A 24,580-nucleotide genomic window follows, 5' to 3' on the forward strand; every position below is an offset into this window, starting at 1 on the left:
AGCAATTGCCAGCTGTGTTTAGGGCCTCTCGGAGCTTCCCATGATCTAGTAAATTGAAAGCTGCCGAGTGGTCCAAAAGGATTAGCAAGCCTGCTTTTCCTTTGTCCAAGATGCCATGCATTTTGGTTTGTAGATCTAATAATGTGGATTCGATGCTGTGAACACTTCTGAACCCTGACTGTTGCGAGTGCAGGAGATTATGCTTGTCGACGTATTTTTGTAGGTGATGTGTGGCTATTTTATCAAGGATTTTTAATAAAAAAGTTGCAGTTTGTGATTGGTCTTAGATTGGCCGGATCCTGGTTAACTGGCATTTATTCAACTGGCTGACGTCACACATTCTCTGCGTGTGATGGGACTTCCTTGATGACGCTATTGTGTCAACAAATGCCGCGGGCTGTATACACTACGTAACCTGCCCCTCCATAATCTCACTTCATGGATGTTTATTTTGACTTGTATATGATTATAGTAATAACAAGGTCTTGTTGCTACCTCATTGTCCCTATATTGTCTCCAGCTGCCAAGGGCAGATCCTACTACATTGTTACCTCTTCCCTGAACTGTTTGTTATTGAATTAACAAATGGTTGGGATTATGTATGCCCAAAATAGGTAATACAACGATTCAAAGAATATATAATACTGCAATAAGATTTTGGTGGTCACTTTAAGCCATGCTTTACATATATTAAACCAATACAAATATTATGCCAACACAAAACGTTCTTTTAAGGAAGATGAAAATCAGATCACATAGTAGAGTTGTATTCACCGTAAAGTTGTTTTGGGGCTATTAACTTTTTAGCCATGATTGATGCCTCAGTTGATATTGTACCATAGCAACGCACGTCCCCTGCAGTTTAGACATCAATGATAATCACAGGTCAAACAAACAACTTAATACCTCATAACTTAATTTGGGAAGGGTAATCCCATTTGAACCTTTCTTATGCCCACTAAAATGTGGTGCCATTAGTCATCAGAATGTGTGCAACTTGCTCCTTCCATTTTACCCAATTCTAAATACTAGTATGCACAATTATACACACTCATGATCGTATTGTAAAACTATGATATCTGGTATAGTAACACAATAGTCCAAATTTTACAGAAAAACATTAATTTCATGTTCTGAGTTGAGGTCCGTGAAGTTACTTCATAGTCTGCAAATACATCTTGCTTCCATTTGTCTTAAAAAGAGTTTCTGGCCCCCTCCTCGTTTACCGAATTTGGCTCTTTGTAGGCCAATGAATCTGAGGTCACGCTTACTGTCCAATTGATGATGCTCCTGCCAATGGTTGGCTAAAGACAATTTTGGGTCAGGGTTACTGAGAATGGATAGGTGTTCTCTGATCCGAACTCTTAGTTGCCTAATTGTACTTCCAATATAAATTTTCTTACAGACACATTCAATAGCATAGACAACATATTTGGTTTTGCAATTGATGAAATCAGTTATGTATCTTACAAAGCATCCAGTACTAACATATTTAGTGCTATCTGAGTGAGCATATCGACACATACTACATGTTCCACACGTGTGGAAACCTGTCAATGTTCTTAAGCAGTCACTACCGCTAGCACTCACTTCACGGATCATTTAAAAAAGTTATGGGCTCAGTCTGGTTTTGATAGTAGGTGCAGGTTACATAAAAGAATTTGGGTTAAATATCAATATTTTTTTTAAATCATTGTCCATCTGCAGGAGATGCCAATGCTTTTGTACTATTCTCTTGATTATGTGTGTATCCCTGGAGTACTTCTTAATAATATTAATCAGAGGTATGTTTCTTCCTTTTGTATGGTCCCTAGGTTCAACTAGATTCCCCCTCGTTATATTTTTGGTTTTGTGATAGGCTTGTATGCATCCTGGAGAATATCCCATCCTGGAGCAAGAGGATATTCTCCAGGATGCATACAACAAGCCTATAACAAAACCAAAAATATAACTAGGGGGAATCTAGTTGAACCTATGGACGTACAAAAGGAAGGAACAGACCTCTGATTAATATTATTACTAAGTACTCCTGCAGAGTAGCTGGAGTAGCAGTTACAGCAGGACATTCTATTTGGCACTCTTTCTAAACTGGTTTTATTTCCTAGAGGTGGGGTCAATCACTTAAAAACATCTTTAAACCGCAGAGCGGAGTAGCTGGAGTAGCAGTCACAGCAGTCTGGCTCTCTACATGCCAAAATGGCGGTGTCGGGCAGCTCATCGGCGCACAATGGGACTTGTACAGTAAGCACTTCAAGCACTTCAAATTCTGCTGAATGTGAAACTTGAACACAGTCTTGACTTTGTTTCATTTTATGAAAGATCCTTCTCAAGTTGCCACTGGAAGGAGGCTTTAGAAGTCAGCCGGCACTTGCTGGTTAAGTTGGGGTCGGTGACTGTGGGCTCAACCATCTTTGAGCCACACCTAGCTTATTACGCTGCAACATTGTGGAGACAGGGTTCGGGATCCCCGGCAAGAGGTCAGGGTATGACACGCTGGTAAAGTGTCACGTGTTGTCTATCGTACAGTGAAGACAGGGGGCAGTATTCAGATGAGCTCCCTGGCTGCTATCCCATTTGTTGGACTTATTAGGGGTATCGAATGCCAGCATTGCGGGCCAATGTCATCTTTTATCCCCTATTGTCCTCTTCCTCATGCACATCGGTCTGTTTCCCGTGTGGCTGTCACTGCTTGCTCCGTAGTTACTGACACCACAATGCTCTTACTTAAGGTTGCTTCTAGGGTAACCAACAGCCACCCAAAAGAAAAGAAAACACTCTCAACGTGTCACTCTGCGTAGTGACCTCTGCCAACCCGGCAAGCGCTCTCGCAGCCCACAAGGGAAAAAAATAAAAGTTAAACCATATTCAGGGAATAATTAATTACACACCACAAGAAGCTAACCAAACAATTTTGTAAATGGACTAATCCACCAGCATAAGTTTGAACATCATTTTGGTATTATTTAATATACATGCAAGTTACACTTGAATGTAGGCATGACACGGAGCAACAGCAATAATAAAATGATGAGATTGTGGTTGTCACATTAAGTTGGCTAATCTGACAAATATTATATGAGCATGTACACAATGGGGCATAAGCAATGTTAATTCATTTAAGGGTTAAATCCTCAGGCAATCTATTTTTTTTGTCCATTTCTCTTATGTTTTCCTCTCTCCCAGTTCACATTTATTTCATGTAAATTGATCACTTCAACAAGAGCCCAAATTTGGGCCGTCTTCGCTTACTTGGTACAACAAGTTTTTGCTGGATGTGTTAAATAGTTACAAGTGTAAGAAGGCGAAATGTGATTGAATTTTGCAACTGCAAGAAGGAGGAATGTAATTGAACTAAGGATACTTTTCAGCCTTGAGAACCACCTATGGTCAAAACACGTGTTGGCTATTAGTAGATTTGTCTAATATATCTCTGCATATGATGTGACTAATCAATGAAGAGTTGATCATCAGGCTATCAAAAAACTGGTGTAACCATATTTGAGGTTTATTGTAAAAATGTTATGAGTAATTGCTTGTGACGGTTTGAAAAAATGTATGCCTAATACAAGTGACTATTATATACAAGCGAATATGATACATTATTATTTTCATTCTAACTATGCATTTGTTTCATTATGAAATCATGTATTTTGTCTTATTACAGGATATCCGTTTGAATCGCCATAGTAGTTTTAAGATTTATCAAACAAGCCAATTGTGAATCCGAGCAGTGATGTAACACTCTTGTATTCAGGAGGAATGTTCAAGCAGGCTCCATTCAGTCCCCCTTCCACAGCAGAGCTCTGTTACTGCATCTCCCTAACTTACCCACAGCTGAGGCAAATGGAAGAGCAGGTAAAGTATTCATCGGGGAAGAAACAACTGTGTGCCATTTGATCATCGGGGATGTCGCCACTGAAACGGTCACTCAGTGCCTGCAAATGCAGAGAAGAGATCAGAAATTCAGGAATTAAGTCAGAGAAATTTATAAATATTACATTAACACGATGCTGAATTTCAATAGAAGAGGTTTCAACAGGGAGATGGGGTTTCTTGGAATATGAGCTGTACTAGATGACAAAAAGGCCTCACCAGACCACACCTGTCCTTCCCCCACAACTGTTGTTTCCATACCATTATTTTGTGGAGCAAAATAAAAGGTGCACCCGAATATCGACTGCGTAATAACGGATGTCAAAATATCAAATTTCAATTAAATACATTGCACCTGGAGCAGAAAGTTCAACCCCTAGTCATTTCATTTGGGTTTCCTTGTAAGACCGGATCATTTACCTTTTGCCTTATGTTTTTCCCAGTAATAGCCAACATGGTACAGCATTATCGAAGGAGATCACCCGTACCCGTAATTTGCCACACTGTTTCTTCTCGCACCACTTCATCACTAGCCAAGCCAATATGTTTACGTTAGTTGGCTTTATTTGTGAACTCTTTCTGTACACCTACTTTATTTTTCACTGAATATTTTGACCCCCTCACCATTTTATATTTAGTCTATGGCTGTGTTTTCATCAATTGCAAGGCTGACTGGCCACTTGTACAACACCACAGCAATGCGTCCAGCGCTAGACCAAAAGTAAACAAATTTCAGAAATAACACAGGCCTTCTGTATCCACTGCAGCTTCATTTGACAACCACTCCTCCCTCGTATATGGAGGCACCCAGAAAGGAGCTTGTTTTCATTAAGACGGCATGGAAAGCATGCAGGACTATGACCAGGGCTTAGACCCAAAGGCCCAAAGGCGTAGTATAGCTGGAGATAGTAGGGTCTCCATCTGTCCCAAGAGATAGGAGAACTCAAAAGGTTTGGTGGGCTTCATATGTCATCTGAGTCCGTATTGCAGCATACAACAGGCCCCCAACTCTATCTGATACATGTGGTAAATGCATACTCTGGATCTCATAACCAGAGAGCATTTCTACTGAAGACTTTTTCCATGAGGTCATGGAATTTAACATGGCCCCTTTGCAGTCTCATTATACACATGTAAGAGTGATGTGTTCACTTTGCAGTCATATTCATTTGCAGTCTCATTGCAATGGGGATCTGAAGCTACAGTTTTAATGAACCACTGTGCTGAATGGTGAGCAATGGATTTGTCTTCATACATATACACCTTACTTATAGTCTGTGCTTTACTTGTGGTTTTATAAACAGAGTTCTTCCTGTGGAGACATTAACTTTTCCCATGCGGGCCTCTCTTCCTTGGACCTTGTTTTTTCCAATTTATTTCTCACAAAGACAATGTGGGATGAGCAACACTCACTACTACAATCCCTTTCATGCATACAATTTGGTCTAGCTGCACACATAATGGCTCTCCTGCTCCACTTACTTTGCACAGAACCTCTGCCATTAGAATGCAGCCATCCCCCACGATACAATTTGGTTAGGCTGCGTACATAGAGGGTTCATTACAAGTTTGGCGGTGCGGTAAAAATGATAATAAATCCATTTCCAGCACTTCTACCGCAATTCCAAACTACAGGTTCGCCAGTGAGGGTTACCTGATTTACCTCCAGCCAAGAGCTGGAGGTAAATCAGGCCCCGTCGGCAGAAAACTGCCAGTATTACCGTCACCGGTAATACCGGCAGTCCCCTGGATGGGGAAAGACTGCCAATTCCGCAACCTGTAACATCCCAGAAATTCTGGGATATCAGGGGGTGGAAACAGTAGGTCAGTTTGTCGGTCTCCCGCCGTTATCACCGGCTGGATACCAGCAAATTTGTAATGAGGGCCACAATGTCTGTATTGCTCCACATACTTTGCGAAGCACCTCCAACATTAGAAGGCAGCTATCCCTCACGATATAATTCGGTCTAGCTTTACACAATGTCTCTCCTGCTTCACATATTTTTCACAGCACCACTGCCATTAGATCGATCCCCCCCGCCCCCTGCAATAAAATTTAGTCTAGCTGCACACATATCTCTCTCGCATACTCTCCAGACTACCTCTCTGCACCCACCCATGTGTCTGCTTAACAGCAGACCTACCTTCGTATCGGCTAAAATGCATGCACGCATTCTATAACAGACTTTGTTCGCCCAAGGGCGTTCAACCTACAGCCATACCAATGCCCATACCAACGCCCATTATTACATTACATTCCCATGTGGCTGTAAGAGCAGGGGTCAAAGTGTGCAAAAGAAAGTTGTACACTTTGACCCCGTTTGTGCCTCTCCATACAAACTCCATTCCTGGGTCCTACCTGGCCTCCACCGACCAATACTTCTTTACACAGTTCTATCAAGACAGAAAGAAACACAGTGAAAGAACATGCATCTTAAACAACCACCATTACTTGCGCATCCATTCACACCACCTCCAGGACATGCCATTAGAGACCGACACACACAGCTGTGCCTGTGTCTGTTTGTAATTATGATTTAACGCAAAACAGAAACTCTGATCGCGGCTGGCTCAGTGCTATGTGAGGGTAAGGGAATAGGCTTTATCACTTTGCCATCAGTTTACCACCATGCAGAGGTGAATGAGCAAAAGGGGACTGCCACCCCCCCGGAGCAAGTAACTGGCAACCGGTTTTTATTTCTCCCCAAATGCGGTCTCTTGGCAACAGTAACCATGGCAACTCTAACAGCGTGAGTTTTAAAAGCCTCTTATGTGTGAAACGGATTGACTATGAATGGTGTATTGGTTTATTTCTCTCAGGGATTATGGGTCTGATAGTGGGCCCCTTAGGCCCTTTAACTTCTGCATATCCTACAGTGATTGCCACCGACCATGCAATAGGGGTTAAGTGAGGGTGACCAGGAGATATTCTGCACAGCACACCAGGCCCATCATTGGCAAGCTTGGGAAAACTCCCAGTCACATCCCCAGAACAAGACAGTGGACTTCATCACATTAAGAAAATGACTGACATTAAAACGACACTGGGAGATTTATCTAAATAAGTACATTTACAAAATGTATGCTGTCAGAGAACCTAAGAACTTTCCCCTCAGTATTATCCTTTAAGATAAGTTGAGATGAGGAATGCAAACATACATCTTTTATTTGTAATCACTCAAAGTAAAGGATAAGAAATAACAGTTGAAACGAGTCAGCTGCACATCCCACTAAGAGGGACAAAAATAACAATACTTACAATCCAACTTCTCCACATTTCGTTGGGGAGTGTGCAGCTATGTTAAACTTGCAAAATCCTACATCAGTCCTCCAGTCAGTGACATCTCTGGAAGAAGAAAAGGCAGGTAGCCCTTCCCCACATGTCTGTGACTCTCCATTGAAGTTGTTAAGTGGATGGGCCCTTGGAGACAGGAGCCTGACCAGCTTTGGGTGCCATAGCAACACAATGGAACTCTCCATTGTACCAGGAATAGCAGGCCTGGTCCTGGGTTTCAAGACAAAACCTTCAAGACAAATGATAGGATACCTTCCCAATAACATCCATTGCACCATCCATTGTAGGTCTACGTTAAGTCTAAGAAAGAGGATTCGATATGAACATTTGGAGCCCTTTGAAAAACCCCATTGTCTGCATTTGATTGACCTCTAATTGAAACCTCTTGACAGATGCATACATAATGGCTTTGGCATGTATTTAGGAGAACCCTATCTAATAAGTTTTTCATGAAAATATTCTAAAGGTATACCTAGATTGTCAGCAAACTGCTGACACATTGCTTACAATAGAGGGCACCTGCTGATGTCACAGAATGGTATTTGTTCATCCTATACTGTGAACCAGTTACTAAATAAAGTTTAAAACAAATTAAAATACATTTTTCTTTTTTAAATAATAAGTTAGTTTGGACAGTGACGTTCTCACTGACAAGCACCTTCGTTAGTTCTGTTAAGGTAAACCAGTAGCGAAGGGAGCGATAGCCATTTATTCATTTCAGTTAATAAAAATCATCAGTGAGGTGGAAAGTCTGAGTCCATGTCCTTCTGCTGACCCACCACAGACCCCATACCAAATTTGGGCAGAGGTCAAGGGTCAGCCTAAGTGGAGACAACAGTAAGAGGGGGGAATGGTAAGCCACCAAATGGGGAGAGGGAGGGTTTAGAGTTGGAAGGGAGAGGCTGGGTCATGAGCTAGACAAGAAGTGGCGAGCAGGGGGAGAAGCTGCCAAATAGGCTTGGTGAATATTTGTGACATGCCGGTTTCCAGCGCCTTTTACCTGTAGCCGTTTGCAAGCATATGGTTTACCTTTAAAGCCTTGTAAATGACACTAGGGTGTCGGGAAGAACGTGTGGTGTTGGTCTCAAGGTGAAACTCTACAGCCCGCCGCAGCCCTGAAAAGTCTGTTGGTGGGTTGTAGGTCCGTGTTCCTTTATAGCGGATGGAGCTGAAGGCTTCTGGGAACCGACTCAGTTTCCGGAACCTTTCTTGAATAAGCTTTTCTGGCATTTCTGCAGGGTTTTCTGAGGAGGAAGAGAGTATAATTGATTGGAATGAGTATGTTTAAAAAACTGAAACATTTATTCTTGGTTATTAAATACATTACATATCACATGTCGATACATTGTTGAGGATGTACGCACACATTTTCTTTACTTACAGTATCAATTCACTTATCTATCGTATGTCGTTGCGTCATCCGCAAAGGGTCAACATTTTAAAGCTTCACATGCTTTGACTGTACAGTAGAACTTCATTATCTGTCACTGTATTTACCGAAAAGCTCTATTAGCCAGTATATCCAATGGCCAGTGATAGAACAGTTTGGTTTTAATGGCAAAATTTTAAGGCTGGCTAACAGGATGACTGGATGGCAGAGAGAGCCAGTACATAGATCATAAGGCTGGAAAGCATTGTTATTTGGCGTTTTGCTCCATTTTCTGCTTCCCTGCCACTCAGACGACCAACATTCTGTTATCTGGCACATTTGCTTATCTTGCATATTTTGGTTGCCAATAATGCTCAATGAAAACACTTTTACTGTATCTTCAAAAGGAAGAAGCTATCGCAACACCTCTATAAAGAAAAATGGTAACATCCTCTGAACAAAAAGGTGTGGTCAATTTGTCTGAGGCCTGTGATGGCTATAGACCCCAAGACACTCAAGCTTAATTTTACCGATCTTTTTTCTGCCACAATCTCTGTAAATTGGGCCGTTATACAAAGTCTATACTATGACATTTCATGACCAAGTCAGATTAGATTTTTCCATTAATATTGAGCTTCTGAATTTGTATTTGTCCTGATAGCAGATTTTATTTATTTTTTAAATCGGACATGATGACTCTAAACATTTTAAATGCTGCAAACATTTCTGATACAGGTGATGAAGATGATTAAGGCATTCGAAGTCAAGCACTGAAACGAAATGAATCACAACAGAGGGTAACCAAACATCTAGCTTCTTATGAGGTGAGAGAACACCACCACCAGACCCATTCAGTCCTCAGCAGTGTAAATGGAAGCACAAAAATATGCCCAAACACATCCTGAGTTAGAAGGTTTCACTGTCTTTAACCTCTAAGGTGAAATACATTATTAGGCCATCCAGCAGTCACATTTTCTCCAGTTGATCTTCCTATGATGCAAGTATAGTTTAGACTGAACATCCTTCCAATAAGAGACTATCAACATTAGGAAACCCATGGCCCCAATTCCCCTCTACGGTCTGTTGCTCAATACCACTGATAAGCACTTTTAATGTCGCTTAACATCGACATCCTCGAGCAGTACTTAGGAACCATCTTCAGCTTTCACATTTTTGCTTTTCCTTGTCCGTTCTCTTTTGGATGCTGGGGATCCAAGAAACTTTCACCATCCTTCAAAATGTGCACTTGCTACTTAGCCATTGGGGAGTAATGATTTACACTTGGTGAGTAACAAAGGGTTTGGTGTGTGTATGTGGAGAATTGGCATTTATCCCAGGAGGCAAGTACATTTTAATTTATGGCTAGAAGCTTGCAACTTGAAACTTCTACCCCTGCTTTGACAGAGGTGTTGTCTGGCCCCTTCATAGACTTCAAAATTGCCTCCACCACAATCTCCTGAAAAATGATTAGTTTAAAAAGCCTAAGTTCAACATGTCTCTGGAACAATAATCTATTAGGAATTGTGTTGGAAAATTGGGAAAAATACAGAACTACAGAACTTGTTAAATGGAAGAATTGTGTCCACTCTCCCACCTTTACAAAGGGCATTAAATTGGATGAATATTGAATTATTGCTGTTGACTTTGGCAGCTCTTGCATTCAACAACAGCTGCGTGAGATAGAGAAGAGGCAAAGTATAGCCGCAGGATCCCATATTAGAGGTCTCCCACTGAGTGGTGGCAAATGTTTACCAGTGGCAATTGTTATAGTGTGCATAATGTTTTTAAAGGGTGATCTGCCCGAGCTGATGGCCACTGCGACACATACATTATTCCAGGTCGAGCCGCAGGGTCCTCTATGCCAGACAGGATCAACACAAACTCATGCCAAATCACTACCAGTAGTACTAGTCCCAGCAAGTACAGCCATATGTAAACAAGAGTATGGGAGCCAAACAGGAGCTGTGGCTAGGCAGAATGGATTTGAAAAAGGATACAAGTCTTGCGCCTTAAGTCAAAATGTCTGCCAGCCCTTGCCTAACCTTAGAGACCCACGGAGCTGCACTGCTGTAGCAAGTCAGGAAAATGAATTAGAAACAACCAAAGCATAGTTCAACCCATCAGGGACAAACCCTAATGCAAAGGCCTGGCAGAACAGGCTTGGAAGTTCAGTTTTATAAGATAGGCTTAGTTCAAGGGTCGTGTGAGGGTCAGTAATGCGCGGCGGACAACTGTTTGATGATTTATCAACATATGCCATTTTATTCTTAATAGAAATATATTCAAAATGCCTCACTATCCCTACTTTGCTGAGGATTTTTCCTGCTTAACCACAGCAAGGGGGAACACAGGATAACTTGTCCTCACACTAAGCAACAAATACACAAAGAAAATATATGGCAATATAACATAACATGAACAACATTCACAGTCTATGAATAACCTTCTAATGTCCTGGATTATTTTGCTTCCCAAGGATTCCAGGTCAATTATGTTAGTGTTCAACCAAAGAAATAAATGTCTCAAATCAGTTCTTGATGTTTCAAAGTCAATGTCAAAGTTTGATAACCAAGGTTCCAATGATAGCAAATCTCTTCTCCTTGGTGAAATATCCACTTTCCACTTCCACCAAATAGCACCAATGGTAATCCTAGCCACGATGCTTTGTCACCTCTTCAATAAGACTTGCCACAGTTCAAAAGTAATGCAACATCCACAACTGCCAGGGATACATAGTTCTTGATATGATAGGTTATTTGGTTATGATAGGTTATTGGTTAACAGTTAATATTTTCTTAGTGACCGTTTTAGAATTCACAATGGTATATTTGTCAGGATGACTTCCCAGTGCTGCTGCTTCCACTTAAAAATCTTGTCATAGTGAATCAAGTAGAAGTGAAAAGCATTTATCTCACATAACTCCACTTTGTTTAAACTAGTACTATGTTGCATCTACGGACAACCAGATATACGCCACAGTTTCAGTACTTTGGCGAACTACCACAGCTTCAGTGATTTGTACTTCTAGACAGGCTTCGACAAGATACATTTAAAAGTACTTCAACAACTTCAAGTAGGCAAGGCACTCTTCCTCTGAATAACTATTAAAAAGGGGCAGCCTCTTTGCCTCGCTTGTATGTCTGCCACAATAACAACCTGGTGTTGTCCTAAAGACTTACTTCTGTGTCTTCCACAGTCTCCAGCACTACAGGTTGTATCAACTCCAGAATAGTCTTTACAAGCAGCCAGTTTCACTTCCCCAACTTTACCTGCACCTTTCTGCCAGTTATGAGCCTATGTAATTACCCAGTGTAACGCTCACCTGGTATCCACGGGGACGTCACTCAGCCTGTTCTGACCTCTTACGACCTCAAAACCTTCCCTGGAGTCAACTCGACTGGAGACTGGGCCTGAAACACAGGATTGGTAGAGTTTAACTCCCTATTGTCTCTGTGTGCTTGAACCCCTTCTTCTCCGGGGCTCATCTTGTTTTCTTGAAAGTGTACTCTCCATCCTGCTTTCAGCGCAGGGGTGCGTTGATTGATGCGGGCTCGTTGCTGCCTAGTTACTTCACTGGCAAGAGTCAGACAGGTTAAGTATAATGAGTCTTTTGAACAGTTCTCTAACTTTGTTCCTTTCCTTCCTTAGATGATGGCCGGCGTCCGGGCATGGCGACGTGCTGCTGAGATGAGTAGTGCTGAAGGTGAGTGAGAGCGCGATGCGACCCTTTTGAATTTGTATTGAACTGAGTTCTTTCTCTGTGTCTTTTAGGTGCCGCAACGTTTTCAGCGTGGATGCCTGTTATGAAGAAGAAATGCGGTGAGTAAGCGTGGTATGCGGCGCCTCTAGATGTTTCCACGCTAACCCGGAGTGTCTTTTTCCCTCTTGCAGACGGATGAGAAAATCCAGAGACAGAGACCCCCAAGAGCAGCTGGGATTCAGGTAAGCGCTTGAAGCCCGTACAGTCTTTAAAAATAAGCGAAGATTTGCTGAATGCTTACCAATGCCTTTTTTCTGTTCTTTTCCCTTTTCCTTAGGAGGGGGCGTGCCGGGATGGGAATGACACCGCCGAAGATGCCCGCAGAACAGAAGAAGCGATGAATGATGGGCAGAAGCGCCGCAAGGTAAGGCTGTTCCTAACGGTGTTCTTGTTCTTGCAGGAGCTGAGCACAGAAGAAAGATTCAGGCCTCCTGGAGACCGATCCGAACACGGTGAGTGCCACGCTGCAGGTGCAGAAAACACAAGCATGTTTCTCAGCCTGGGCGTGGCTTAAATAGTCTCTGGGTATCCCAGGTGTCTTTGGGCTGAACCACACCCAAAAGACTAGACTGCACATGCAGTTCTGGGAACCGAAATATGTGGGGGCATCCATCTTGTCCCCATCAATGCACTACAAGTCCAATCCCCAATGTTATCCTATGGGAGTGAGTGAGTCTGGTGCCACAAGCGCCAAGTCTGACTCCAAGTGGGTCTTTGGAGGAATGGAGAGGCCCTTGAGTGCCATGTAGGGGATCGTGGCCTGGCACCAGCCTGATATCTTGGAGGGCTGGGGACATGAGGGACAGGAATAATGACACCCAGAAGCCTTGGTGCCACTCTCATATCTTCAGGTAATACTTGCACACTTGTATCTTAGGCCAATAAACTGTTATCAACTTCACAGTACAATTAGGTTGCTTTTTAACTCTGAGAAGGCTGGGTTCAGCGTTAATATGGGGAGACTCATGGCATGGGCAATGCTTTTGCTCTTCTTCAATAGAAAATACACTTGAACTTCTTATAATTGAAAGGTATGAACTTCAGGCAGTAACAGTCTTTTAAAGATTCAACAATGGGTTCAAGCAGTGTTAGCTTCTCACGCGAGTAAAATTACTTTCACTTTATACGCGAGTGCTGCATTTCCATTGTATGGGTATTTCAACTTCAACTAACAACTTCTACTCGCTTTAAATCTTATGCGAGTGAACAGGGAACTTGATACTGTTGCCAGCAATGCTCACGCAAAGTGTTAGAACGCTGTGCTTCAGTCACCGGCTTCTTTGACACTTGCTCTGCGGGTCACACTGCTTCCACACCTTCTGCCACAAATTCTACTGCTTCTGGCTTCTCAGGAACCCACACCCTTCCTCTGTAAAGGTGTCTCCGGCCCGGCCACATGTTTTTGGAGCCCCTCTTGCACCTGAGACCCACGGTTTGACAACTGCTCCTCACCTCGGTCTCTGGCACATTCTCCATGCGGCAACCATGGCAATCAGGCTCACATGGGGAAAAACAGCTCTTCTGCACGCCTTCCGCTGCACAGCTTCTGCACTTCAGAGTTTGGGGGAACAGGACCCTTTCAGAACAAGTAGGTGAAATCTGCTCTCTACACGTTCCGGCATCCATGTTGTTCTCCCACTTCTGCTTAGTTTGCCAGCCTTGTGGCCTTCTTCCTTCTGCTATAACTCGCATTCCAGTTACAGTTACAGCTCCTTCCAATTGCCTGCACCTGAGGAGGCCTTTTATGCCTCTGTTACGCTCACCTGATTCCCACGGGGGCGTCTATCTGAACTGGCCCGCTGTTGCTTCCACCAGAGTAACACCACGTAGAGCCGAGATGACAGACTGGACAGACCCACTTAGCTTCGTTTGTTGGACTCGTACGAATATCTTTCTGCAATGGAGAAAGGGAATTAACCTCCCGTAATCTGAGCGTTAACCCGCCTACCCACTCCCCTTGTCTACCCACAGAACACTCCTGAATTTCCCTCTTAATCTCACCTGAAGATTTGGAAAGATGAGCTCTCCATCCTGCGTCGAGCGCAGGGGCGCGTAGACGACCAGTTACTTCACTGGCATGGAGTAATTGGTGAGTTCCAGTATTGACTCTAAGTCCAATTGTTCGTAAGAGTTCAAAAGTCTGATCTTCACTCTGCCAGATTCCTTGCAGGTTGCGGATTTAAACCACCAGAAGAGTTCCAAGTGGCAATTGGTAAGATCCTGGTAAGTCTATTGTGGTTCTCCCCTTTGGGGCCGGGGTACAGCGATGATGCAGAATTAACTGAGCCGACCCGAAATGAGGTGAGTACTCCCCTGTGGTAAATCAGGTAAGTCTTTGGGGTTAGGTTGTATTGTCCTTGTTTTTTCCCCTTAGGGGCCAGGGTGCGGCGGTGATGCGGAATTGACTGCGCCGACCCGAGATGAGGTGAGTACCCCCCTGTGGTAAATCAGGTAAGTCTTTGGGGGTGGTTTGTATTGCCCTTGCTCACCTATCTGTTCTTGTCTCCCCCAGGTGTTGAAGAATGGCCTGGAGATGCTGGATTCGCTATGGAGTAAAGGAATGCAGCCCCGGTTGGTGAGTTCAGCGCGGCTCTGCGAGGTGCGTGCCAATGTACCTGAGAAGGTTTCTCTCTTCCAGATCGACGATGTGCTGGATCAAGGATTCAGATAAGGGTTTTGTTCTGACCTCTTCTCCTTCTCCTTTTCTTGTTCCAGGTGTTCCAGGGCTGAAGCTGGCATGGCTGAAGACAGGAGCTGCTGAAGACACGGTGAGCGTTACGCTGCAGCAAGCAGAATAACGCAAAGCACGTGTGGCTGTCCGGGTGTGGCTTAAATAGCCTTGGAAGAAGTCCCAGGTAAGTATTCTTCCACAGCCCCACCCGAGAGGAAAGGAGTCCCTGAGGTAAAGTAGTCCCTTTAAGCCTCATTTGGCTTGTGACTTCGTGCAGCATGGTCTGCATCAGGTAGGTATGCAGCATGGTCTGCAACAGGTAAGATTTCTGTAATGAGCCTGGCGCCCATGGCGCCAGGACTGACTTTATTCTTATGAGCCTGGCGCCATAGGCGCCAGGACTGTAGCCAAAGAGCCCCTAACTGGGGTTTTTGGGCATGCTTCAAGTGGCATGATGCCTGCTTCTGGGGTTGCTGGGCCTGGTCTGGCTTTCCGGGGGCAGGCATCGTGACAGCACTCCCCCTCAAGACCCCTCCTAAAGCTGTTCTCCCTCTCGCCCTTGGTTTGTCTGGAAATTCTTGGTGGAACCTTTTCACTAATTGAGGTGCATGCACATGGTAACTAGGCTCCCAAGATCTTTCTTGTGGACAATAACCTTTCCAATCAATGAGCTAGAAGAGTTTTGATCTCACCCTTTTAGAGTCCAAAATATTCTTGACTTCGAATTCGGGTTCCCCGTCTATGAGGATAGGTTCAGGTGGTTAGTCTAGTTCCTGGTTGCACAGGCTTCAAAAGAGACACGTGAAAAACAGGATGAACACGCATATGACCAGGCAGGTCCAACTTGACGGCCACTGGGTTAATAATAGCCTTAATAGAATAAGGTCCCAAGTACCTGGGGTTAAAAGTTCGTGTTCCCTTGAGTGGTAAGTACTTGGTGGCTAACCATACTTGGTCCCCTACTTGGTATTGCGGTGCTTCACTCCTGTGTTGATCAGCATCCTTCTTGTATTTATCCTTAGCCTTTTGTAAATGTGCAGTCGCCTCTTTAAAGGCTTATGTGATAACAGCGTGGAGATGGTCCACCGCAGGCATCTCTAAATGCTGGGGAGAATCTAAGTCTGAGGTTCGAGGATGGTGACCATATTTGGTAAAAAAAAGGGCTTTGTTTAGTTCCGGAGTGTACAGAATTATTGTATGCATACTCGGCGATCCAAAGAATGTCTTTCCAATCCTCCTCAGATTGATGTAGCATACGACGTAGGTATTGCTCAAGAGTCTGGTTGGTTCTCTCTGTTTGACCGTCAGTCTGGGGATGGTGGCTGGTTGAAAGCCTAACATCAATTTGTGCCAGCTGGCAGCACTTCCTCCAAAAATGTGAAATAAATTGACTTCCCCGGTCTGAAATTAACACGGAAGGAAAGCCATGTAGACGGACAACATTTTCAAGGAACTCCTTGGCTAGGATTGAAGCTGAAGGTATTCCTTTTAAAGGAATGAAATGGGCCATTTTAGAAAAAAGATCTACAATAACTAGAATGGTGTTATAACCTTTGCACGGGGGTAAATCCGTGATAAAGTCTAATGAGAAGGTATGCCAAGGAGTAGGTGGTATGTCTAACGGTTGTAATAATCCAGCGGGTTTTTCTTTTCCCCTTTATTTTGAGCGCAAATGCCACAAGACATGACAAACAACTTGACATCTTTTCGCCAGGTAGGCCACCAAAACTGTTTCTTGATTTTGGCTTCAGTTTTAGCAATGCCAGGATGTCCTTCCATCAAGGTGTCGTGGTAATGAGAAAGGACAAGTTTCTGTAGTTCCTCTAGTGGCAAAAATAGCCGGCCTTGGTAATAAGGTAGATTGTTGGTGACAGAATACTCTGGGCCTTTCCTTGCCCAGCCCTGTAAGGCATCGGAATCAAAGAGTTGATGGACCTTTTCTTGAATGTCCTCCAGAGAGTGTATGGATGTCAGACCAAGGATCCTCTGTTCAGGAATTATGGGTACAGGTTCTAAAGCTCTTTCTGTTTCTCCCATTCCTATTCGGGACAGGGCGTCAGCTTTTCCATTTTTGCAACCTGGTCGATAGGTTATTACAAAATCAAACTCGGCAAAGTACAATGCCCAACGCAGTTGGCGTGAAGATTGGGCCTTGGCTACCTTTAGGTATTGTAAGTTGCGGTGATCAGTGATGACCGTAATGGTATGCCTGGCGCCCAGCAGATAGTGCCGCCAAGCCTTGAAGGCGGACTTGATGGCCAATAGTTCCTTGTCGGTTATAGCATAATTTAATTCGGGAGCCGAAAACTTTCTTGACCAAAACGCCACTGGGTGCAGCTGGTTAGTTTCGGGATCCTTTTGGGAGAGCACTGCTGCCATAGCTGAACTGGATGCATCTGTTTCCACTATGTAGGGAAGCTCTGGGCGCGGGTGTCGTAATACAGGAGCGGACGTGAATTTCTTTTTTAACTCTTGGAAGGCGTTCTCGGCTTCTTCTGTCCATGTAAAGCGTTTATTCTTTCGCAATAGTGTTGTAATGGGATGTACAATGTGTGAGAAGTCCGGGATAAACCTGTGGTAGAAATTGGCAAAGCCGAGCATGCTTTGAACTCCTTTGACTGAGCTTGGCGAAGGCCAATTAAGAATTGCGTCCACCTTCCGTGTATCCATCCGGATTCCTTTCGGGGTCAGAATAAATCCAAGAAACTCTACTTCCGTAGTGTGAAAGATGCACTTTTCCAGTTTAGCGTATAACTTATACTGGCGTAACTTTTCTAGGACTGCTCGGACGTGCTTTACATGATCGGATTCTGATAGGGAGTATACTAAGATATCGTCGATGTAAACGACTACACAAACATCGATGAGCTCTCGGAAGACATAGTTCATGAAGAAATGGAAGGCTGCTGGTGTGTTACACAGTCCGAAAGGCATCACCTGGTACTCAAATAATCCGTACTTGGTGCGAAAAGCAGTCTTCCATTCGTCACCCTCTTTGACGCGTACCAGATGATATGCCCCCCGAAGGTCTAGTTTTGTGTATATACAAACGTTCTTTACCTAGTCTAGTAGTTCAGGGATCAAAGGCAATGGGTACCGTTTCTTGATAGTTATCAGATTCAGCGCGCGGTAGTCAATGCATGTTCTAAGGTCGCCTTCCTTTTTTGGCACGAAGAACAAAGCGGAAGATGCAGGGGACTTGGACGGGCGGATGAAGCCATTAGCAAGATACTGGTCTAGGTACTGGCACAAGTGGAGATTTTCAGGTTCCGTGAGGGCATAGATTCTGCTGCAAGGTGGTTGTGCTCCTGGTATGAGATCTATTTGACAATCATACGATCTGTGCGGTGGTAAGGTGTTTGCCTGCTCCTTTTGAAAGACATCCTGAAAGTCTTGGTATTCAGCAGGTAATTGTATGGCAGCTGGGATTATTGGGGCCAGTACTGAATTTAGAGTTCTCTTTGGGTAACAGGTGTTAGCACATTCTGGGAAGGTTAGTCTCTTCTCTCGCCAATCAATACAGGGATTGTGTTTTTCCAACCAAGGTATTCCCAGTATCAGTTGAAACTGTGGAGCCTTGATTAAATCAAACACCATAACCTCTCGGTGTCCATCCTGACCCAGCAAAGTCATCTCTGCAGTGGAATGAGTTATGGGCCCAGAGGCAATTTCAGTTCCATCAACAGTGGTGACGACATCGGTAGTGGTCTTTCGGGTGAGAGGTAGATTCATCCTGGAAGCCAATCCATAGTCCAAATAGTTTCCTATGGCTCCACTATCTATGTACGCCATTACCGCGTGCATGCGTGATGGCTGCTCTGGATCTATAAGGACCATGGGTATGGTGAAATGCGAGGTCAGAGTGTCCTTCTTTAAGCTCTTCAAGCTGACCTATACGCTTGCCGGGCGTGATCGTTTCCCGAGTCAGGTTTCAAGTGGTTTTCGTCTGCTGCTCCTATAGTTTTCTTGGGTGGTTTTACAGGGCAGTTCTGAAGGAAATGACCAGTAGCTCCGCAATATAGACATAATTGCTGTTGCCGTCTTCTTTCCCTTTCCTTCTGGGTTAAGGGTCCTCTAACCCCCCCGATTTGCATGGGTTCTGAGGCATCTACCCCCTTCGAGGGTACGTAGGTTTTAACCAAGACCTTGTTTTCAAACTTGGTTCGATCAGCCTTTCTGGTTTGAAGTCTGTGATCTAACTGGACCACAAAATCTATATATTCAGCACAGTCTAAAGGCGGGTTCACGACTTGGGCTAAAACATCCTTTAGTTCTCCCCAAAGCCCTCGATGGAATAATGTAATTCGCTTGGCTTCAGGCCATTCGGTTTCCACAACTAATCTATTGAAAGTTGCAATGTAAAATAAAAGATCCTGATTACCTTGCCGTAAGGATAAAAGTTCGTTATCCAAAGCCTGTCCTTGGGAATGTCGGGCGAACAGTCTTTCCATGCTAGTTCGAAAACCCTGGAAATCTCGAAGAATCGGGTCATCCTGATTTACTAGCGGAATGGACCAGTCCGCTGCACTGCCGCTGAGATATGACAGTACAAAAGCTACCTTGGCTTGATCGTTTGGGAAAGCTCCAGGTCTACATAAAAAGTGTAAGCGACATTGATTCATGAATATAGCAAACCTTTTAGGGTCTTCGGCAAAGCGTTCAGGCGGAGCCAAGGGAACGGCTCCAGGAAGGTTTATCTGCACCGCGTTACTCGGTGGCACGCAGCTGGGCTGGCCCCGAGTCCAGGTAGAGGTGTTTATCCAGCCTGGCTTTGTAATAGCTGTCTGGCCAAATCATCAGTTCGTTCTTTTAATACCATCAATTCCCTCCTGAGGGCATTTGTTTCCTGGCGGGCGGAATGCACTTCGGCCCTTAGTTCCCCTAATAATTGGGCCAACTGATCGGTTTCCGTGGTCTCCATGACGCCCAGGTGGGTATTTGTGGGTAGGCTTCGCGTTCTGTTACGCTCACCTGATTCCCACGGGGGCGTCGATCTGAACTGGCCCGCTGTTGCTTCCACCAGAGTAACACGTAGAGCCAAGATGACAGATTGGACAGACCCACTTAGCTTCGTTTGTTGGACTCGTACGAATATCTTTCTGCAATGGAGAAAGGGAATTAACCTCCCGTAATCTGAGCGTTAACCCGCCTTCCCACTCCCCTTGTCTGCCCACAGAACACTCCTGAAGTTCCCTCTTAATCTCACCTGAAGATTTGGAAAGATGAGCTCTCCATCCTGCGTCGAGCGCAGGAGCGCGTAGACGACCAGTTACTTCACTGGAGTGGAGGAATTGGTGAGTTCCAGTATTGACTGTAAGTCCAATTGTTCGTAAGAGCTCAAAAGTCTGATCTTCACTCTGCCAGATTCCTTGCAGCTTGCGGATTTAAACCACCAGCAGAGTTCCAAGTGGCAATTGGTAAGATCCTGGTAAGTCTATTGTGGTTCTTGCCTTTGGGGCCGGGGTACAGCGATGATGCAGAATTAACTGCGTCGACCCGAAATGAGGTGAGTACCCCCCTGTGGTAAATCAGGTAAGTCTTTGGGTTTAGGTTGTATTGTCCTTGTTTTTTCCCCTTAGGGGCCGGGGTGCGGCGGTGATGCGGAATTGACTGCGCCGACCCGAGATGAGGTGAGTACCCCCCTGCGGTAAATCAGGTAAGTCTTTGGGGGTGGTTTGTATTGCCCTTGCTCACCTATCTGTTCTTGTCTCCCCCCGGTGTTGAAGAATGGCCTGGAGATGCTGGATTCGCGATGGAGTAAAGGAATGCAGCCCCGGTTGGTGAGTTCAGCGCTGCTCTGCGAGGTGCGTGGCAATGCACCTGAGAAGGCTTCTCTCTTCCAGATCGACGATGTGCTGGATCAAGGATTCAGGTAAGGGTTTTGTTCTGACCTCTTCTACCTCTCCTTTTCTTGTTCCAGGTGTTCCAGGGCTGAAGCGGGCGTGGCTGAAGACTGGCGCTGCTGAAGACACGGTGAGCGTTACTCTGCAGCAAGCAGAATAACGCGAAGCACGTGTGGCTGTCCGGGTGTGGCTTAAATAGCCTTGGAAGAAGTCCCAGGTAAGTATTCTTGCACCGCCCCACCTGAGAGGAAAGGAGTCCCTGAGGTAAAGTAGTCCCTTTAAGCCTCATTTGGCTTGTGGCTTCGTGCAGCATGGTCTGCATCAGGTAGGTATGCAGCATGGTCTGCAACAGGTAAGATTTCTGTAATGAGCCTGGCGCCCATGGCGCCAGGACTGACTTTATTCTTATGAGCCTGGCGCCATAGGTAACAGTACTGTAGCCAAAGAGCCCCTAACTGGGGTTTTTGGGCATGCTTCAAGTGGCATGATGCCTGCTTCCGGGGTTGCTGGGCCTGGTCTGGCTTTCCGGGGGCAGGCATCGTGACAGCCTCCCAGGTTCTTTCAGGTGTGGGTTGTTAGGCGTAATTGCATGCCTATTCAGCCCTCTTCCTTGTCCCAGTACTAATGAGATTATGGGACTTGTAGTCCCCGTCAGCAAAATTAGCTCTTTAATAACCGAGTTAATTTTAAGGGTAGATTTATTGCTCTTAAACTCATTAAAAGATGGCTTGAGAGATTTGGTTGTTACAGAGGGAGACATTTGATTTAAGGAATTTTCTCAAGATCCTTTTACACTTTACTTTTGGGAGTAAGGAAGGTGGTTATTCAGAAATAACCCAAAAGATCTTTCTGTTAATAAAGGCTTGCTCAGCTTTAACAGAACTTGTACCCCGGTTTACAGATCTTATATGGGTGTTATTAACATTATAATGACAATATGCCATTAACTCTGTTGGCAACCCAGAAAGGCATTTCCTTTCAGAAGACAAATATTGTGTCTCCTCCCATAGAATCTCCTCACCACCCACCCAAACACCTTTGGTTTTGAACACTTTCCTAAAGGGAAACAGCTTGTTTAGTTGGAGGCATTTATCCCACTCATCTGTGATATTGAATAAGGAAGTGGTTAGTCACCATCCCTAAGACTGTGTGCGAAGAATAGGAAGCCTGAGGGGGACCTGTATCCTTGCTAGATAGGCTTCTGACACTTCAATGTTTAACCCATCTTGAAACCTTTTATTTACAATATTCCAGTAGGGATAAGTGTTTATCCAAAGCCTCTCATTTTAATAACACATCTTTTATGGATTTCCCATAACTAGCGTCACATGTTTTCCCGGTCCGCCGCAAGAGGCAGACCTGGGCTAGACCATGAAATTGCTAAAATCCAAGTGAATATTGCAAATTAAAAGGGTGAAAAAGGGGGTGGGGCCAGCCAGACCACAAAGAAACACTTCCATGTAGCACTATGGAGCAGGCGTCACATATTGGGCCTTCTCGGCTTGTCAGCGGGAAGACACTCAGTTTGTGGGATGTACCATGAGGGATAATTGTGGGGATAGCAGGCAGCCTTTTGGGTCCTCGCTTGGATCTTCCATGATCGAGTAGGACTGTGGAGACCAACCGATCGCTTCACACTTGCAGAGGGAAGGCAAGATGGCGCCTGGTACAAGCAATGCTGTGGGCACCCCGCAAGAGGCAGACCTGGGCTAGACCATGAAATTGCTAAAATCCAAGTGAATATTGCAAATTAAAAGGGTGAAAAAGGGGGTGGGGCCAGCCAGACCACAAAGAAACACTTCCATGTAGCACTATGGAGCAGGCGTCACATATTGGGCCTTCTCGGCTTGTCAGCGGGAAGACACTCAGTTTGTGGGATGTACCATGAGGGATAATTGTGGGGATAGCAGGCAGCCTTTTGGGTCCTCGCTTGGATCTTCCATGATCGAGTAGGACTGTGGAGACCAACCGATCGCTTCACACTTGCAGAGGGAAGGCAAGATGGCGCCTGGTACAAGCAATGCTGTGGGCACCCCGACTCACCCCTGAACTAGAGGATGTCTAATGGGTCCTACCCACTTTACTCGCAGCTCATTTCACCCAATCCAGTCCCACCTACAATTTACTTTACTGTATTTTACCACAAAAATATACATGGGGGAAGGTGAGAGGGTGGGGGAGAGCTTGAGGGGGATTGCATGGTTCTACCCCTGTCTTTTTGCGGTAATAAAGTGTGGGGGAAACAGGATTCGATTAAATGGGCTGCAAGTAAATGTCAGAGATTCATCAAATGCTGGGAGAAAACAGTGTGTGAGGGTGACCGTGCTAAAAGGAGGGACTTTGGTATGTCCGGGACTGCAAGCTGTAAAACCGACTATCCGCGAGTGCCTATGACATGAAAGAAAGAAGGGGCTACAGTGAAATGGTGTGACTTTATGGGGGTCCCCCCTGTGACTCTTATCTCAATGCCTGAAGGAGCTGAGAGTTTTAGAGTACCCTTAGAGGCCAAGTGAGACAGCGCCTGGCAGTGTGGTTCCCTGGAAGATGTCACCGATTGTGAGAGGAGCCATTCGGCCCTGTGAATCAAGAGTGGCTCCAAGTGCACATTCTACACCATGGAATGTTGCCCAAGTACCAGAAGTACAGGGGAAGGACGTGGAACCTCCCCCTTATCCTAACGAGGGGTCAGATGGCTATTTTAGGCACTTTAAATGCTCTAAGCAGGATGGATGTTGAATGTTTACTCTAGGTTCTGGACTATCCAGAGGTAGGGTGGATGGCTGAGGAATTGCACTTGCCTGATAAACATCTGTAACATTGTGGTCAGTCACCAGACCTAAACAGGGTAGACCAATGTTTTTTTCTGTTCCAATTGCAGTGCGAGATGGAGGCACGTTGGCTCCACTGCAGAGGTCAGCTCTCCCGTCTTCCTAGTTCCGGTCTGTGTGGAGCAGAGGGGCCAGAGGCCTATGTGACGAATCGAGGGAATTAGTCTCTTCTCACCAAGGGGGAACACTCTGCCCATGTGAGGCTAGTGAGGTGAGCCCACTCCACATGTTCCTGTGAAGAACTCCCTGGTACAAGAAATATGATGGCATATATGGGATTGTCAAAGCTATCAAATAATGTTAAGTACCAAGACAGGGCTGAAGAAGCTAAAGATGCTATTATGCGGAAGAAAGTTAAACTGTCTCTTTAATTTAAATGAACCTATTCACTGTGACAAATGCATTAAAAGGTGAGCACTCTTCAGGTAGAGAGAGAGAGAGAAGAGGCACGTGAGGAATGAGGAACGGTCTGTCGAAGCGGGGGCGGTCCACTGAGAATGTGAACCTGGGAGGAGACAGAGCCTCAGCAGGACGTGCAGCCTGCAAAATCCAAAGTTGCTAGGAAGTAGCACACAGAACACTGAGAGACCAGCATAACCAGGAGCCTGAGAGAAGCCGAGCCAAGTGGGTCTTGAGAGTTGGTGGTAGTGCATCCGGAGAGAGTTGTGGTGGGAAGCCTGCCCTCATAACCATGCCGATACGGCCGCAGGGAAGCCGCAGCAAGGAGGTGCGGCTGAAAGGAACAGCAAAGACCGCCTAACAAGGACAAAGAGGAGAACGGCTCGACAGAGCGATGGAAGAACGATAGAGTGAAGGCCTTTGAGAACTCCAGAAACATTCCCTGATAATAAGGATGGTAACAGGGAACATGGGAAGCATGTGAAGCTAATCGACGTTCATTATATGAACCAGAAAACTCGCCTCAGTACGAATGAGAAAAA

The 24,580-nt window shown here is 45.0% G+C and overlaps 1 protein-coding gene across 2 annotated transcripts in view; it reads right to left on the reverse strand.

Moving 5' to 3' along the window:
• ZFYVE1 (zinc finger FYVE-type containing 1) overlaps positions 1–24,580 on the reverse strand; it is a 237,825-nt gene that overhangs the window by 107,889 nt on the left and 105,356 nt on the right. Inside the window, exons 4-5 of one of the 2 annotated variants that reach the window (XM_069638620.1) lie at positions 8,198–8,412; positions 3,829–3,935 (exon numbers count right to left, since the gene is read on the reverse strand). In XM_069638620.1, coding sequence (XP_069494721.1) covers positions 3,829–3,935; positions 8,198–8,412 — 322 coding nt within the window. Of the gene's footprint in view, positions 1–3,828; positions 3,936–7,132; positions 7,377–8,197; positions 8,413–24,580 lie in introns of those variants that run through there. The other variant, XM_069638621.1, reaches the window with a different exon arrangement.

Source organism: Ambystoma mexicanum, chromosome 14 (genome assembly GCF_040938575.1).
Source record: "Ambystoma mexicanum isolate Mex_15411 chromosome 14, UKY_AmexF1_1, whole genome shotgun sequence".
NCBI lineage: Eukaryota > Metazoa > Chordata > Amphibia > Caudata > Ambystomatidae > Ambystoma > Ambystoma mexicanum.